We start from the raw sequence: 19,819 nt of genomic DNA on the forward strand, positions 1-19,819 counted from the left end.
TATTTAGACAGGTGATTGATTGACAAGCTATTTGCTGTGCAAGCTAAAATACACCAAAAGCTATACAGATCTAAAATATACCAATATGCTATATTTCATATCCGTGTGTAAATCCTATGCTTTTCATAAAATGACATTAACAAATCTACTCATAATGTGACAATAGCAATACCCATGACCCTTTGCCAGTCAAACCCATTCCCCAGGTGTGGTGTGGAGTTAAAATACAATTATTGGCTGGAACAGGACCAGAATGATCTAATTAGAGGTTTTTTCTTCAACCCTGGGAAAGGACTGCAAGAGAACATGAAGTCATCGCACAGACGCCGTAGAGATTTTTCGCACCAGGACACCTTTCAAGGTATTTGATGTGTTTTACAAATTTGGTAACATAACAGACATGTCGAGAAGATTCTGCGGTGTGAAGATATGTAATAATACGGAACCTGTGGCACCATAGGACAACCACCTCAAATTCAAGACTACTGGAAGCTTCTGTAGTGAGCCACTTGTCTTTTCGTCAGGCTGGACAGGCTGCTGGCTGGGACAAACTGACCCAGCCACTTAGTGACCAAGGTGGAGCAGGGCAGGGAAAACAGAGGAGAGCTGACAGGGCGGTGCCTGGAGGACGCACAGCACATCCTATTGGCCTGGAGAGTGGTCTGGCAGCCTATTCCATGATATCTGTTAGCCAGTATCCCCAGAATCTGAAGCGCTGGGCCAGGAGTTAGTGTGCAGCAGTCAGAGTGTGTGCAACTGACTACAAGACAGTGGGTTCCTGAATTCATTTTAAGATCAGGCATTTCTGAAAAACCACATTCAACACTGCAGGTAGGGTGTAAGAGAAAGAAAAGAAAGACTTCCACTGCTCTACAAGATAGAACACAGAAGTGACAATGACATTCGGGAAATCCAACCTGCTCCCTTTTAATACACATATTCAGGTTCAGACTGGGAAACAAAGACGGCGCTGCCTCATTTTGTCACACTGCTCGTAGTGAGTGAACAAGCAAGTGTAGCAAACAACCACGCCCATTGCAAGGGGGGTTTGGGAACGACCCTCTCCCCAAGAAAGCTTTTAAATGATTAGAGAATGTGCTAGAATACAACACATTTGCAACATACACAGAATGTAGAGTCATGACTTTCAGTTTTACAGCACGGTACTGTGTGCTCATTCCCGCTCTGCCGGAGTCAAGGACAGGGGCTCAGTGTGTTCTGGTACAAGGTAGGGGGTCCCTCGTAGAGGACAGGGAGAAGGGATCCTTCACCTCGCGCTGACTCATAGGGAGACGCTCTCATGCGGTCTGCAGGTCCCAGGCTGAGAGGAGATCCTGTGCTGAAGGCGGGCAGGCACAGGAGATGCCTCAGTCTGGAGTCACCATGCACGCTCAATATGTGCTGATACTTGGAGGTGGGGAATAGAGGGTGTCCCTGGGCTAGAACCGGCCACTTTGGTTTGTGTATGGAAGAGTAGCCCCTGGCTCAAAAAGGGGAAGCTACTTATTCTGTTACAAACATGTCAAGTGCCTTACATGATGCACCCAAGCACCTGTCCCCATGCTGTGGGATCCACCCTGCTCCATCATGCTTTGGTCCCACTTCCTCTATAATGAAAAACTCAATTGTTCTGATAGCACATCTCCATCTCTACACCAAGCCGTGCATGCCAACAGGCTGTCTTGCCCTCTGTCCTCGGACTCTGTGTCGAGAGGCACAGCAACTATTAGCATCCCACCATGGCGTAAGCATGTCGGCTCCATATCTGTTATTTATTTGGAGTACTATGTCAACCCTTCCACATCTTGCTCGTAGCCCCCAGTTTCCAACTCTAATTCCCCATACCCCGCTACCGAAGTTTGCTTCAGTACTGCATGGAGGGCCAACTTTCTAAGAGAATGTATGGTCCAATTATGCATCATTATTTAGCACCAACCCAGGGGGGCACTCTCATAATTGTAGGTGGAAGGGGCTGCGTGAGGCCAGAAGGGGACAACTCTATTCAAGCAGATTTATAAAGCACATGGTTGTCCATAAGGGCATCCTGGCATGGAACTAGACTAGCCAGAATGGTCAGAAAAGCTGATGAGGATGAGAGTTGGGATGTAGAAGAAAATAAGAAGCTCTTGATAGTCTTATTGAAGGCCAATAGCAAGAGAGAAGCAGAGAGTTCTGTGACTGGTCAGCTAGTTAGGAAAACAAGAGGCCACAAGCACAAGATTGATTAATATAGATTAATCTTGGGGCGAGACAAAGGGAAAAGTCAGATACATCTTGCAGAATGCGAAGGAATGTAGCGAATACACATCTGTTGAAGAGGCCTGGGAAAGGACTGGTGAAATGCTTGTTTGTCAAAAAGGTGATGAGGGCACCCAGGGGCTGCCAGCAGCCCTACAGCTACTGACTCTGCCTTGTTCAGGGTTGGTGTGTGTTTTATTAACTTTATTAATTCAATTTAATAAACAAGAAAATGGAAACATAGTGGTACATTGACATATTAAGCAATTACTTAATGCTAATAGTTTTCACAACCAAATTGTTCAGGCGCATAATGTAGCATATGTCTTTTAGGAATGTCTTTTAGTAATGTATTTAATTGTCATGATTGGGGTACTAGGTTTGCCTAAAATATAGTTGCTAGCAAAGTCAGTTGAGGCCAATGATTTTTACATATGAAGCACTTCACCTTTCTTACACTTTGTACCACAGAGAGCCCAGATGCAATAGTTAATCCATGCAATTAGCAGAATCGTCTTATATGCTTCAAATATAAACATAAAAGAAATGTATAGTGACCGCAGAAATTAAAATAAATATAGGTTAGTAAGTTTAAAAAAAACATAAGGATACCAGGTTTTAAATTCAGCAATAGGAAAAACAAAGTTTATACTTTACAATAGTGACAAATTTAAGCTAAAACGTAGTAAAAAGAAAAAATCCAGTAACTAAGATAATTGCAAGAATTTTTTTTAAACTGTTTGAAAACATTTTCACAGCACAGCAAAGCTGTGAAATATTCTTTGTTTTGAAGCCGTTTTATAATGAATCTTTACATTGTGTGATTTTGTTCATAAGAAAAATCTGTTTAATAAAATTATAGCTCTCAAGCATGGCCCGAGACCCTGGCACTAAAGACAAAGTATTTATATGTATTTGTAATGACAGAGTCTGCATCTTGTATTTGTCAGTGGTTGATTGGCCTGGGATGATCTGGAATCTTTTATATGACATTCTGAGTATTTTTGTGTCAGACTGAGGTATCTACTGTTTCCATTGGGTAGCCTTAAGTGTGCAGGGATAAAATGATAATTTTTCCATATTTAAATCAATAGTATCCGCTGTGTGCCTTAACAGTACGGTTTGTGATTTAATTGTTGTAATGAGGGCTAATCTTGTAGGTTTGTTTCTCTTGATGGCGTCGAGTTCAAGATCTTAGATTGCATAAAACCTGTAACATGGATTGTTGGTGTGATTGCCGGGCCCTATATTTGAACCGATAACGGATGAATGTGTTGAATTTGCCCGAACCGAGCCAAGACCAACATCTTGATCATGGTAGGACAAGAATCCACCTTACTGCTTTCCAAGTGCCCCACTCATCTAAGAGCATCACTTCTACTGCACTTGAAGTTGGGAAACAATGAAAAGAGTTCAGAATTACATGTGACTCTCAGGTTCCTAAGTCAGATCAATCTGCAGCTCTCCTTTCTCCAAGGAGTCCTGCCACTTCTCCACAATGACCACAGCGTAGTGTGGATCAGACCCCTTCTGATGGCCTGACTAGACTAAAGTAACAACATTGTTTTAATTGGGAGGCCCAGTTAGTTTATCAAGAGGCTCCAGTAAACAGTGGTTAGAATATGTCTGAACCTGTGGCGTTGTGACCACCTACAACCTTCAAGGGCTCGACTGGCTTCCATGAAGGGATAATGCGAAAGATTCTATGCACAATGCAAAAGTGTCATTAGACAGAGGATGAGGATGTCTTGGGAAGCTGGCCTACTATTATGGCCCCAACAGGAAAAAAAACAAGGCCGACCTATCATGCTGAGTCTTCGGACAGTGCAAAGCACAGATATGTGGGAAATAAATGACCCAAGAGGGGGAACTCAATTAATCCAAACATCACAGAAAAATCAAACTCCAAATGTTTCTGGAAAAGCTGTAAAACGGAACTACGCCTGTGTATTTTTAACTTAAACCCACATCTATGTGGTCAGTGATTCAAGAATATCAGCATTAGACGTTACCAACGGGCCTTTAACTACTACTTTTTTCTATTTGTCGTAGCACTCTCATGCAACAAGAAGACATGTAGATCTATAAAAAAAAACTCAAAATAAATGTCAGCCGAAATGGGAGGACAATAAGTTTCATCACATTTAAAAAATCATGAGATATAATGAAAGCAGGCAACAAGACACTATGCCACAGCAAAAACAACACCTAAGGAGTATTGAAACAGTTGATGTTGCATCAATTTTTCTCACTAAACTCAATGGAAGGGGAAGTGATGCAGTGATCGCACTCACTTGGAACTTCATTTGCTCTCCTTTCTCTGGATCAACAGCAAGCACGTGTTGGTAATGGCGAAGAGTGTGACGCTGGTCCTTCTGCTCGGCACGTAGGTATCTCTTCAATGCCATCAGTACACGCTCGGGCTGGACAGTGAAAGAGTAAAGCAAGAGTTCACAAAGTAGGAAGGGGCTGAGAAAGATGAACGTGGGAAGAGGTAAAGCATGGGGGAGGAAATAAGCAACTCGGTCCTTGACTGCACAAGGACTGTGTAATGTGGACCAAGATCAACTCTGTGAAAGGGGGCCAGTCTCTCATAGGACTGAAAACCACCTGCAGCCACTGGCTGTATATAGAGGAGGAAACCAAGCAAACCTTTCAAGTAGAAGAATATCAGGACTCAGATGCTGCTCTCTAAATAGTAGGCCATTTATGGGTTTCCTGTTTTCAGTTTATATTTGTTGTAGATTTTGGTGTTTTTTCATTTTTTCCAAAACAAATAACAATCAGTGGTTATCATTGTTTACTCCTTTTTACTCAACAAAAAATTATGGAGAAGGTTTGTTTCGCGAGCTTTCAAAGAAATTTATTTTAATTCCTTCTTTCCTTTTCTTATTTATTCCTATTGTTAACTAGGTTTCCTGCTTCTTACTCCCTTCTCTGTACACTTGCTTTGAATTTGCTCTTTCAAGTAACTTTGACTATTCTCCTCATCTCTGTATTTGTCTCATTTCTGAGCACTAAAAGTCCTCTGTCCGCAGTCCAGTCCTATCCAATCTGAAGAATATGCTTGAATGGGGATATTACACTTCTTTAAGATTAGATTGGTTTAGATAAAGGGTAAGTTCATATCGTCAACCAACCAATCATAACTGGTTGCTTTAAAAGGCAACTCACGCTTACTGTTAGGCAACAACGGTGTGTCTTTTCCCTTGTAGAAGGACAACCGACTAGCATGCCACACCTTCCCATCACTTAATAATGCAACATTACAAAAGATTTTCTTTACACGTAAAGGAGAAGAATATCTACGTTCTCCTTTGCTCACTTTTTTAACCACAACAAAATCTCCAATCTGGAGTTCTACTTTCCTGACTCCATGTGATCTATTAAATTTGTTCTATTTCTCCTCTAACATCCTCATGGGACCAATCCATTTTCCTAGTTTTGCGGATTCATCCCATGTCGTCCTTTATTAGTGGCATTGTACCTCACATCAAGATGAAAGGCCTGCGCACTGTAGCTTCACAAGCTGTAATCTTTTATGCTCACAACATTTTCTTCATTTCATTTTCAGTATTCAAAGGGTTACTCTTTGCCACTTACATAATCCCTTTTATCAATCAATTGAAGTGTTTCACACATCCAATACCTTCAGATTGGTACACTGATGCTGTCCTATGTTTAATTCCATTTATATCAACAAACTGTGGAAATACTTCAGCCAAGAATTGACTTTCATTATCACTTACTATAGTTCTAGGTAGGCCCTCTCTGACAAATTTCATCCATAATTTTTCAACAGCCTTAGCTTCTGCCCTATTCACTACTTTCACTTCTGGCCATTTTGGAAACCTGATCAACAACCACGATGATAAATTTTACCACATCATCATCATCTTGCACTGGTTCCAAAACACCAGTCCCAATCCTCTCCAAAGGCATGTGTGGCAACTCAAAGGGGTGTAAATATGGCCTGAAAGTAATGTGTGACTTAGCTGAATTGATGCACCTTACGCACTCACATACAGCACCTTCTACTTACTTGGTAATTCCTAGCCACCAATATGATTGTTTGACCCAACTCTTAGTTTTAACTATGCCCAGATGACTCTCAGGGCATAAAGTAAAAAATGTGTTGTGTAAGTAACACCAAGTACAAGATACCCTTTACTTATCAAAAGACTGTTGTCAACCAAATGTCCATTCCTTGCTTCACAAAATGGAGTCAAAACTTTATCAAATTTTTTTTCCCTTGTCCATCGCTTACTCACAAAGTCCATCACACTTCCCAGTACCTTGTCGTGTCCCAATAGTACATATGATGCCTCTGCTGTCACCCTTCAGATCCATGCCAGACAAAGTTACAAACATACGTTCATTCCACTCTTCCTTGGTTCTGTCCTTTATGGGTAATGGTTACCTGGTAAGGAAATCCGCTAATATGTTGCATGCAATAGGTACAGATTGCACTTCAAAGTTGTAATCAAGCAGTTGCATTAAAAAGCTTGCAATTCTGTGACAAGTGTTATTTAACCCTTGGGTAGTGAGAACCTTTGTTTATGATCCCAACATATTAAAACCTTGGAACCTTGCCCAAACTGACAAATATGATTCAATCCCCTCAGTCATCCAAGTGTTTCTCTTTCAATGACTCATTTTCAAGTTCTAATTCCAACAGGGGAGAAGTATTAAAATGCTATAACTTCATCACCAACTTCATTAAGTTGGGATAGAACTGCCCCTAACCCTTTACCGCTACCGCCAGTGGCAAAGATTTCACATTTAGGATCATAACCTTGAAACATGATGCCTCGCACAAACTATTTTTGACGTCCTCAAATGCTAGTTGTAACTCCTGTGACCATGCATATTTGTAACCATTCTTCAGTAATTACCTAATGTAAAACATTTTACAGAAAAGTATTGACAAATTTAAAGTAATATTATGTCGACCCTAGAAAGGCACGGACTTCATCCTTATTTTGTGGTGCAGACTTAGCTAATATGTGTTACGAATGTGGTGAGATATTTACTAACAGGGTGTAATGGTATTTGATGGTACACTGCAGTGAGTTCTATTGTAAAGAACCATTTAATATCCCCGGTCATGGCTGATAATTCATTAATACGTGGTAAAGGAAACCTGTCTATTAAGATATTCCTATTGAAGTCCCTTAAATCAACATGCAGTCTCACCTGCTCATTGGTCTTACAGGCCATTACAATGGGTGCAAAACAGTCTGTAGATTCAACTTGCTCTATTATGCCATCTGTTTCTAATTTACCTTATTATTCAATTACTCCTTCCTTAATACACAGTGGAATATTCCTAACTTTGAGAACACAGGGTTGAACATCTGTTTTTAAGAACTATTTTGTGTGCAAAACCATTGAGTTTTAAGATTTTACCAGAAAAGCAGCTGGAAATTCCTTGGTCACAGCTTCCCCTGTTCGAGGCCCACTGCCAACAAGTAATATAGGGTGTGGACTATTGGGATCAAGTAATATGCCGAATTCTTATTGAACCAACCAGCCAAGGGCAGAAGGCTATTTTAAAACCACCTATAATTTACACTCTGAATGCATGCCTGTCCTTAAATTCTAATTTTAATTTGCGGAACCAAAGTAACTTCATTAGTCCACTTGTAAAACTCTGGATTCATGTCTGCCTGTTCTGAATCTGCACCTAAAGCTTCACTAAAAGACTCTTCCCATACTCCTTAATTGATTATAGATTATAGTGAACCAGAACATTACACTAATCTCACGTTTATTGTAATATACCACATACCTGTTTTTTCTAGAATTACTACTGATATACTGATATCTAAGACTGCCTCATGTCATTTGCGAATGCATTACCACCTACTTGCAGTAGGTGGTAATTGCGAGTGTTTTGCGACCGCAATTCCGGTCGCAAAACATTAGTACATGGTTTTGAGACTCGCTATTCAGAAGGGAACGCCCCTTCCAAATAGCGAGTCGCAAAATCTATTTAGCGAGTTGCAAATTAATTGTGACTCACTAAAAAGGATTTGTACATGGCCCATGATGTTTTGGCATGCGCGAACGGGTTCGCAAAATTCAATAATTGATGACATTCCTTCCAGTCCTCCCATTTCATTCTTGGTTCACCCTCCATAACTATAAAAGGTTTGGAAGTCATAAGATTTAATGTAAACAGTGTTGCTCCAATGAAAAATATTTCAACAAAAAAATGAATGTTTATGCAATAATTATGATATGCTCTCTGATCCTTCTGGTTGAGGATGGTTGGCATCTATAGGCATACTTTTCTAATCATCACAATGTGAAGCAAAGGCTGATTTCTGGAGGCATAAAAGTAACAAAATCCATTATTTTCTGATATCTATTGAGATGAAACTATTCTCATTGGTTCGGTTTTATCAGTTATAATTGGTTTTAACTGAAAAGCAGAAACCATAGCCATTCGGATATGCGAGGAGAGATCAGTCAGTCACAAACGGAGTCAGGTGTTAGAAATGGCCATCTAATCCAACTCCACTCCATCTTCTGATTTGTGGCAGATGGAGTGGATTGGAGTGCTGATTTTTGGAGTGCCAATGGTAGCAAAGTGTAACTTCAATCTTTACCAGAAAATATAAATCAGTTGTTGTCCTGTTTCTTTCTCTCCTCTATAGCTCACTGGAGTAGAATCTAATGTGGTGCAGTAGCCAAGGATGAAATAAGTCAACTGGTTGAGGTTCCACACTGTTTTCTGGATATTAATTTTGCTTGTTTGGCTACCTTTTTTCAACCAGGAGTAGGTATAGCACAGAACCAGATTGTGGTTCTGTGATTGTGGCCTCAGGGGACACAAGAGCTACTCTAGATAGGAGAGGCAGAGCAGTCCTCCTTTTTCTTGATCGATCAGCGGCATTTGACATGGTGAACATTGGAATAGGAGGAGCGGCATGGACTTTATTGGGATCCTTCCTTTCAGAATGGGAACAATTTGTTGCCCTGAATGAGTTTGCCTCCAATCTCTTTTCTTTGCCCTGCGGGGTTCCTCAAGGGTCCTCCTTGAGCTCAACGCTCTTTAACATATGTCACACCACTGGCCAGTCTGATTAAAGCTTTCGGCTTCTCTTTGGTGTCATATGCCGATGACACACAAATTGTAGTCTTGCTTTCCAGCAATGCTAATGACACTGCCACTAGATTTCACAACTGTATGCTGGCAGTAAGCAACTGGATGAATGACAGCTGCCTCAAGTTAAATTCTGGGAAGACTTAAGTGCTTCCCTTTGGCAAGAAGGTATCTTGCTGTTCCCCAGCCTGGTGGCCACAAGCGCTTACAACTCTCCTGACTCCGGTAAAGAAAGTAAGGAATTTAGGAGTCATGTTTGAGGACAAACTTTCTTTCGAAGGTCAAATTAACACGATCACCTCATCATCCTCCTATACCCTATGGACAATAAGGAAAATTCTTCCATGCCTTCCTTTCGAACTACAGAAGACTGTTGTGATGACCCTTGCCCTTTCCAAAATAGGCTATTGCAATACTCTTTATTTGAACATAACACAGCGACTTCTTAACAAATTTTAGACGCTGCAGAATGCAGCAGCTCGAATGCTTCTAGGGATTCCCAGGTTTCAGTTGGTCTCCCATGCCTTAGCTAAACTACACTGTCTACCAATCAGGAAGCGCATTGCCTTTAAGGCCCTTTGTATTGCCTTTAATGCCCTTCGTGATATGGGCCCAGAGTATCTTAAGCATGGCTTCAGATTGTATATTCCCACTAGGTGCTCCGTTGCAAGTCAGCCAAAAACAACAGAGTCCCCAAGATCCGGAGGTCATCTTGGAGTGGCAGAAGTTTCCTAGCCTGCACCGCCAAACTTTGGAACAGCCTACCACTTGATCTTAAACACATGACCAGTCTCCTTCCTTTTAGGAAAGCTTTAAAAGCCTGGCTATTTGTTAACTAGTAAGGGCCCATCTCGAATTTCCAACTAAATCCTTTAGAACAGCAGCAGTGCCAAGATGCCTACGGGCATTCGGACAGTTAATAAATAATTATAATGTCATACCTTCATTATTTCCTTAAACCATTTAGGTTGCAGGCACTGTAACAGTACCTTTAAAGTGGGGGAAGATACTAATTCGGAAAGCCAGGAAAGAGAGATACAACAACAGAGTTCTACACGTAAACAATCCCAGAACACTGTACTTACGAACAGAGAGCGGAAGGATCTGGAGTAGGTCACATTACACAGGTGAAGGGACAAGGAGCTTGGGAATCTGAAGGACCCTACTGTGAGGGAGCGATAAGGGAATCCTCATGCCATTGGTACCTGAGGGGACTCAGCCTGTACGCTTGACAGGTAGCTCTCCAGTGCCACACGTCTGTTGTCGTTGAGAAGTGCCACTACCCGTGCAAGATGAGTCTCCACCAGCCGTTGCCTCTCTCCAGCCACCTGATCCTCCAGGGTCTGCAGGATGGTCTGAAAGTGCTGCAGGAAACAGACAGAAAAGCAAATGAAAACATGACAGAAATTATGAGGTACACTGCCCTCTATCTCAGTCCTTCACTCTCCTCCATCTCTTCTCACCCCTTCATATCTCCCTCCTACCTGACAATCTTTTCCTGTTCTTGCCATGCAGGTCACCTCCTGCTGGGCCACCCTATTTTCCTTCTTACTGTGCACAATGCTCTTTCCTTTCTTCTGGCAATTTTCTTTCCCTACAGCCTTCTGCTCTTGTATTGCCTTTCCATATGTTTTCCTTAAAGTCAGTCTTTCCTGAGCCTACGTCGGTCCTCCTGCCAGCCCCTCATTTGATCTATACATTATCTCTCTTCATCCTTTTTTGCCCCTCTTGGATCCTTGACTTTTTTTGTCCCCCCAACTTTGCTTTATTTCGCTCTCAAGTCTCTTCTTCATGCCCTCACCCTCTTCTCCCTTTAACCAGCTCTTTTCATTACTATGCCCAACACTCCCCCCCCTCATTAGTCACTATATCTATTTTTTTCCTTACTGACCATATGTGTCCTATTTCAGTCCTCATCTAAATTGTCCTTTCAGAAATCGTCTTCATCCACCATCATCCTTTTCAAATCTTCCCCCTCAATGTAACCAGTTTTCCACATCCTCGTCTCTACTCCTTCCCATCACAATCTCGTTTGTTCTTGGTATCCACATCTCATTCCCCTTTCCCATCTTTATCTTTCTTCCCCAACTTTCTTGTCTTTCTCCCTACTGTCCACCATGTCTTTCGATTTTCCTACACCAGGTCTCTGCCCCTTCTCTGTGCCATCTTCTTCACTCTCCTCTTTCCCCTCCACATCTACCTGTATTTGTCACACGCAGCTCCCTTTGCACCCCTCAGCCACAGGTACCTCATTGAGCGCCTGACGTTCCACTTTGGGGAGATTCTTGGCCTGGTTGTCAGCTTCAGCCCATTCCTTCATCACCTGCAAGGGAGACGGGATGCACAGGCATGAGCACATGATGGAAGAAAACACAGAACACCACAGGCACGTCCATCATTGACAGATGTGCACTGTCTGCACCATGTGGACAAGAACACCTTGTTTATGAGTGTCTGAGGAAGAGGTGTGGTGCAGCGGCCAGAGCGCCGGACTCCGGAGTGCGGGCTCACGATTCGACCACCAGCAGCAGCTCAGCATCATGCGACTCTGGGAAATAGTTCACTTAATCTCCCCGATGGCCCCCAGCGTCTTGAAACATCGGCGATATGTTTGCGCTTTACAAATAGGAATTATTATTACTGGTCCCCAGGGGCTTCAAGATTCAGCACCAATATTGACTCTTCTAGCGACTGTGACTGAAGACATCAATTCCTGCCACCGGCACCAATCCTGCAAGCTCAACCCCCTCCTCCCCACCCACCCCTTCAGGAAAGCAGATACATCATTTTAGGGCACTCACAAGGGCTGGATCACCTGACACACCCAGGCACAGATTTAGTAAGCCCTTGCATTGCCATTGCGTCACGCAAGGCGGCACATGGCAACACAAGGGCTTCAATGGGATTTAATAAACAATGCCAAGCCACCATGCATGGCTCTACATGGCTTAGTACATCTGGAGTAACACAAGGAAGCACAAGTCTCTGCCTTGCATTACTCTGCCCTAGGGAGGTGTTCCATGGGTGGAGCTTTGCTGTCCCCACGCATCCACCCATGGATTCTGGCGCATTCCCAGAGTTAGAAGACCAGTAAACCCGGGAATGTGTCAAAATGCTACGCCTTCCCAGGTGAGTTGCAAAAAAGAGAAATACATTTATTTCTCCTCATTTTTCCTCTTTCTACATGTGCTGCATTCTGCCTCAAAGGATTGTTATTGTTCAGGAAAGTGACCCTTCCTGCACAAACACAATCCAGGCTGTTTCGCAGGCACCCTTGCACCAAGGCACAAGGGTGCCTGTGTTGGTGCTAGTCTGCACTCAGTAAATGTAGTGCAATCCTGCGCTCTTCCTGTCACACAACGCAGCGCAGCAGGTTGTCTAGCTGTGTTACGTGTCATGTTAGTAAATCTGAGCCCTAGGGTCTCCTGGTAGTGTACTGTGTTATCCAAGCTAACAATTCTGAATGTTTTATAAACGGAACACTTTGAATCAAATGTTTACAAGAGTCTACACCTTAAGATGAAGTGTGCACTATTCATAGAACTTCTTTAATAGCATTCCTGCAATTCTGGTGAATAAGAGTATAAAAACTAATGAAGAATGAGAATATCCCCAATCCTTAAATAAAATCTATTTGCATTGGATGCTTCAGTCCGCCTTTAATAATGAAAAGGAAGTCACTCTTAGCAGAACACGGAGCACCTTCCCGGAGGTGACGAGCACGACTGGATCCCAGATTTTTTCCCATGCCGGCCATATTTTAAGTGTAGCTGTTCAACTCTAATCGCATGCTTAAAATAACACCTGTGTCCAAAATATAGTTTAATCTTTATTCCCTCTTCTCGTGTCACGGTCAGTCCTGTTTTAAATATTTGGACGTAGCACTGAACTGCGTATCCTCAGGACTCTCTCTGCCTTGCTTATCCCGCAACATGGGGTTTAATTGAGGCTGAGTTTGTCTCTCTGTTTATTTGGTAGGGATGAATCCATAGGGCTTGAAAGAAACCAACTGTAATATTCCAAGTTCAACACTAGATGGCAGACGAGTGTACAGAATGAGAACCTAGAACAAACTTTACAGTGCTACATACACACTCCTCACCAACACCAATGTAACAAAATAATCCAAGTAGAGGGACCTCACTCAGCACGTGACAGAAACCACAAAATCTGCGCTGCTGTAACTATAAAACAGAACAAACAACCAGGATTTGTCTGCCAAAGAAAGACCAAAGATGACGGTCTGTCCCCTCCCCTTTTTGGCCCTTGCAATACATGTAATCACATATCAATCAGTAATGTTTTTTTCTTTCTTTTTCAAACGCAAGGTACTATTTTCGCTTACTCCGTTTTTCCTCTGCCTAAGGATAACAGAGAGGGTTTAGACACCCCCTCACCCCCGCTCTGCCATGGGCTGTCCATAGGACCCAAGCCATAGGCATGGTCAGTCTCTGGGGTACAGAAATGGCTGTTATTTTAGGAACAACGGTCAGTCGTCCCCTGCTAGATTGTGTATAAAGGGCATCCGTCCACAGCACTTCCGGGTCAGAGACTGCCGACAGGTGGCGCTGCAGGACCTGCTGCGAGCCGCTGCCAGAGGCGCAGCAGCTGGCAGTGAGCTCACTTCTCCCTGGGTAGAAGCTGGGGGTTTGGGAGGGGGGAGTGAGAAAAGTTAATTACGCACTTGGGCTGAACACTAATGAGCTGTTCCAGCAAAAATGCAGAGCAAGACGTGTACCACAAGGGGGGACTGAGGCCTAACACCCCTCCGCCACTGCCCACAATCCGTGACCTCTGAACTGCACAATGGATTGATTACTTGTTTGTTACATTTCTGTGTTTTTTATAGCACGAACCAGACCCAAAGACAAATATGACAGCATGCTTGATGTGAAAGTAGCAGTTCATGCCTGGTGCACAAGGAGAATACTATTGGTAATTTTCGGATTATTCAAAGGCCACACCCTGAGTTTGAACACCATGCCAGATTCTGGTAATGTACACTACTTTTATTATTGCCTTCCCTTGCTCTGTGTTCTACTTGGGGGTGTTGAGAGAGTGTAGTATGGCAAACGTTGTGTTGTTGAGTTCACTGAAGAAAGTGAAAGAGCTGAGTAAGGAGTTGGCTGCCAGGTGCTGACACCGCGCCTTGCTGTGGCGTTAAATGCACTTCAGCCTGGTTGCAACTGTTGTCTAAACTCCTTTCTGCCGTGATGGCCATCACCTTAACACTGATAATGAAGATGGGATTTGGACCCACGTGTGCAAAGCAGTGACGGAGGGAGGTTTTTGCGTCACGAGGGGTGAAATGGTCCTGAAGGGACGCACAGAGAGTCGCGCCTGCTCAAATGTCAACAAAAGGGGGTAACACAAGGGGCAGCTGTGAATAAGGGTGGCTGGTTAGCCTGGGAGTGTTTATCATAAATGTCCAGTACACACTGCACAGAGCGGTAAAGTGAGTGAGTGGTAATTGTCCAGTGGAAATTTGTGGGAGATTTCAACCCCCCTCCTTTTATAAAGTAGCCTAATAGCGCATTTTAAAAGCATACATTTTTTTAACTTTTTGAATTCACAAGCTTTGAAAAGAAAACCAAATACAGCAGAAAGGCCAACCCTCCCCACCATAAAAAAGTAGGTTTTTGGTTGACTAAAATACAGCAAAACCTACGTTTTATAGAAATTCTTTCAAAATTACCATGCAAAACGTTGAAGGAGGTGCACAAACTCTGAAACTTGGTGAAGAACAAAGTTATATATTTCACCCAGTTCTTTTTTTGGATACATGTGGATATCTCCATTGACCCCACAACTGCCAGAAATCTAAAATTCCTGTTACCAGAAGGCTGACTGGTGAGCCAGAGCACGGTACACCCAGTGGTATGGGTGCTCTGAAATTTGTTGTGGGTGTTCAGTGCAGCCGTGTTAGCGCTCCTAGTAGTGTGGGTGCTCCGAAGCTGGATGTGGACAATGGCGGTTGTAGGCAAATGACATTGGGGGCGTAAAAAATATACACATAACATATACACACATATATACTTATACACAACACACAACAAATACACAGTATACACATTAACATAAATATACACATAAAAACAATTGCTAGACACTGCCGCTTGATGCTCTGCAGTACGTCCTTGTTGTTCTGCAGCACGTCCTCTGAGCGTGAAGCCCACAGCCAACTCTCTCATCCAATCAAGACGCTGTTTTAAAGCTGTTCTGGTCTGGTCCATGCTCCAAAAGGCACTGTAGGCCTGTGCATGCTCTCCAATCCAGCTGTCCAAGACAGCCGGATTGCAGAGGTTTGAAATACGCCTGTCGGTTTGCCCGTAGCTAGGTAGCCAGACAAACCAACACACGCAATGCAAACTTAAGTAGCCACTCCTCGCTGCTGTCAATGATCGGCAGCAGAGACGCACTGGCCCTGCCCTTGCACTTCACGGAGTTTCCTGAGATGACACTTCCAGATGCTGACCCAAAAATACACAGCCATGTACAACAAAGGACCAGCGTACATCAACCACCGCCTAAACTTCCACCAACCATCAATACAACTTCACTCCACCTCCCTTCACCTCGCTCACACCCCTAGCATATGTTGAAGCTGTAGTGCATATTTTTCCTTCCCCTACCTTGCGACTAAGTCCTGGAATGGCCTCCTTCCACCTCCAGACCTCACCCTCGTTGCTGGAATTCAGGAAAGGACTCAAGACAAGAGGGCTTCATGTAGAAGGGATTTAGCGTCTATCTTTGCAATATGCACAGGACCCACTAGGTAACCTGAAACTTGACAACAGCTTGATATATACTTTTGATGATGATTCATCGGATGAACTGAATAAAACCCTGATGAAGTCCCATTTTGGGGACGAAACACGTTGGGTGGGCTGATGGAGTATTACTGAAATGATTCAATAAAAGAAAACATTGGATGGAAACACAATTTCATGGCTCCTACTTTATTGGATGTTTGAAGGACTGTATTTATCCGGGATAAGGTTCTCAACAAAATGCTTCAATATGAACTGCTTGACCTTTCTACCCAAAGATTTTTTGGGACTCCTTGAGCACTCCCTTTTTCTACAGGATTTGTTTATATTGTTTATTAGGTATGGTCATTAAGAGGTTGAGTGGTCTACTTGTTGACAACGTGCAATAACACCTGTGCAGCTGTTCTTCTGCCCATACTGCTCTTTCTAGTGTTTTCAAGGACTCAAGACCTGGCTGATCGACTGAGCCTCTGTAGCTATATCCTCAGCACCTGGATACCCTCACGGGTGATTAGCCATGCTGTACAAGTCATGATCGATTGTTTGAATAATTAAAATACAGCTGATATCACTAGCATGTTCGAACCACGAGGACAGAGATCTGTACTAAAATGTCTGACCCCTTTTGGGAGGAAGCATTTACATAATATATGTATGTAAATGGTATTATTACAGAGCAAACCTGGCCACAAGGCGGCGAAGCACTGCTTTGGTAGTTGAAGGTAAATAGTAGTTTCATTTTTTAATTGGAACATCAAGAAAGACAACATCACTGAGGCAATGTACAGTTTAGTACTGTTTATGAAAAAAGGTCCCTCCTCAAGTTAGCATGAGAGGTGAGGTTTGGGTGGAAAGGATGTTGGGTCATGATTCGACTCAGGAAGATGGACACTGGACTGCAGTGTGCAGGACGTGTCTACCTGTAATGTTGACTGCATCAATACTTATGAAAGCGTGAGAAATTCTGATGCTTTCAGGGTAGCTCAACTACAACTTTCCATTAATAACCCATCTGATATATGGACCTTTCTGATTTACTGGAATTAGGGCACATATGGAGCTCCTCTCAGGCTGTTCTACAGTGGCAACTATTGATTCAAGGGAGGAGGAGGGAAGATGGGCTGTTCGGCCAGGCCATAATCTTCCTTTGACTGGTGTGGTCAGTCTCGTTTCTAGTATCCCAACTGAACACATTTCGAGCAGCAGGTGTTTCCAAATGGAGCAAAGTCTTCAATCCCCGCCCTTGGCCTCTCCAAGATCTTCCACCTCCTTGTCCATCCCCACCCCTTCCTGTGAGTCCTTCCACTCAATATGGGGCTAGGTTCTGAATCCCTATCCCTTCGTCCAGCAGTTGGTCTGAGACTACCTCTGGTATTATTTCGTCTGCACACCTGCCACTCTGACCATAAACCTCAGAGTGGGGAGATACTGATCGCAATGTCTTAAGCTGCTGCAAGCAAGATGGTGTAGCGTGAGCCTCCTGCTATGCCCTTGCCGCTCTGCCGCTATCTACATTGCCACTTGCTGTGCTCGCTGTATTTATCACACTATCTGCACTTGTTTGTGCACTTACCATCTACCTATTTATCATTGGCACTGTACTGCCAGCTGGTGCACAAGTGGGTGCACATTCTGGGACACTGGCTCCATCCCCCGGAAAGGTAAAGCTTAGGATATGGGGGAGATTCTGTCCTCCATCTTCTGGAACTGCATCAGTAATTTCTGTCCTTCATGTGAGTAATTTGGCATCTCTGTTTCTCCGGTGAGCCCTTAATAACCCTCACTTAAGAATCTTGCCAGCGTATCTGGGCTTCCTTGTGCCAATTCAGAGTAGCCTGCTATTGTTCAGGGGAAGTTTTATTCTTGGTCCCTTCAATTTTTTTTTTAAGGTTGATTGTACATTTGATGTCAATGGTACCTTTTTCTGGGATATGTCTATACCTGTCACCCTCTGTTCACTTGAACCAATTGGGCATATAGATGAATGTGTTTTTTTCCACTCTGGGTATGGATATACATAAAGTGGGTGGGAACAGGGCTGGACTGGGGAACCAAAAGCAGCCCTGGCAAAAATGCTCAAACTATAGCTGCGACCATTGTCTCCTCGTGCAACCACTCCCTTCCCTCTCCTCCCCTGATCCCCTCCCCTGATCGCCTCTCCTCTCCAGCAACACAGACAAGGGAGTGTTAGAGGGGAAAGATGCAACACAGACAGGGGTGGGAGGAGAAGAAGGAACATGGACAAGGATGGCAGGGAAAGAAGAAATAGTATAAAAAGTAGTACCTAAATCACAGCACCAGCAGAAGAAGGACCCTAATTCAGATGATGCAATCAGTACTTGGTCCGTGCTCCAGCCGAAAGAAGAGGAAGTGAATCAGGCTCCTGCTGCCCAATTAGAAGGCAGCAAATGAGAGTGACAATGCACCCATCAACAGCAAGCAGTAGGTGGGCTTCAGGCCCCTTCTAGAACACAATATCTCTCACAAGGAAGAGCACATGTGCTGAAACAGGCAATACCTAAAGAGTCCGGTGGAACTATCAAGCTATTTCTAATTCATTTTGGATTTGTCAGGTTCTCTGTCCCAGGAGATCGGTTACAGTTGTTATAATGGAATTATTAGATTGTGGATTTGAGTAGCATGTTGCCTATTGATCTATAATCATCTACTGAATCACAGATAAAGCAGGGTCACAACATTCTTCCTCCTTCATACAGACACATTTCACCTGGTGTTCCACAATCCATGCACAGATGTTATGGGACTTGTTTGCGAGCCATGGTGATTATCTAAAATGGTAATTTGAAGGGGCTAATTTCGAAATGCATTTTTTATGTTCTAAATGCTTGTTTGAGTATAGGGTGGATTAGTGGCATATGAACAAATGTATTACTTCCGGAGGCATCAGGGAATGTGTAAGTTACACAACACTCCCGTATTTACTCAAGATAAGGCTTCAGATTATTAAACCCAGTCAAAAGCCTACATTAATTCAAATTTGGTTTTCAAACAACCGATTGCTGCAGGTCAATATTCCAGTCCTTAGTTGCTACTGGTCTTTAAAACCTCCCTAGAACCCGGATTTATTGGTTAGTAGTCATCAGGTGCTGCTGGTCAGTAAACCCCCCGAATGCGTAGACACAAAGGACAAATATAAAGTAATAGGAGCCTATGACGGGAGTTATTTTAAGCATCACATTTGATTAATTTGATACTAAACTGCTCTAAGGGCGCATTAATTCAAGAACTGATTCAACATAGTTAGTGCCACACTACCCTAGGCACCATGTTGCTATTTTTTATATTTGTTACTTTGTTAAGTTTAAATAAACAAAACTGCCACATGAGTCAGACAAACTCCCAATCCTCATCCGGCCACAACCAATCGCAATGGCCTAACCCCACCCCCATGTCTTACTCCCCCACCCCCTGCCCTCCCAATTCCTTCAGTCCAAGGCACCAAAGTGTCCTTGACAAATAATCCCCCCACAGTAAGAGCGGACCGTAAAGATGGCCAAGGAGAGTCTTCCCCATCTAACAGGAAGTGCCCCCACCTTGAGCTTGAAAAGAAAGGGGAGAGAATGTACTCACCCTATTTCTTGTGCACTGATTGATTCTGAGTTGAATTACCCCCCTTACCGGCAGCATCGGTGTGATCATCTCGCAAGGTACCCCAACCCCACTTCCCAACCATAATGGT

The 19,819-nt window shown here is 43.3% G+C and overlaps 1 protein-coding gene across 2 annotated transcripts in view; it reads right to left on the reverse strand.

Annotated features, from left to right (window-relative positions):
• The window catches only part of APLP1 (amyloid beta precursor like protein 1), a 290,055-nt gene that overhangs the window by 56,847 nt on the left and 213,389 nt on the right, over window positions 1–19,819 (reverse strand). For both annotated transcript variants that reach the window (XM_085615940.1, XM_085615941.1), the window contains exons 8-10: window positions 11,598–11,672; window positions 10,555–10,713; window positions 4,533–4,661 (exon numbers count right to left, since the gene is read on the reverse strand). In XM_085615940.1, the coding sequence (XP_085472066.1) occupies window positions 4,533–4,661; window positions 10,555–10,713; window positions 11,598–11,672 (363 nt within the window). The remainder of the gene's footprint in view (window positions 1–4,532; window positions 4,662–10,554; window positions 10,714–11,597; window positions 11,673–19,819) is intronic.

The sequence above is a fragment of the Triturus cristatus genome, chromosome 7, assembly GCF_964204655.1.
Source record: "Triturus cristatus chromosome 7, aTriCri1.1, whole genome shotgun sequence".
Classification (NCBI taxonomy): Eukaryota; Metazoa; Chordata; class Amphibia; order Caudata; family Salamandridae; genus Triturus; species Triturus cristatus.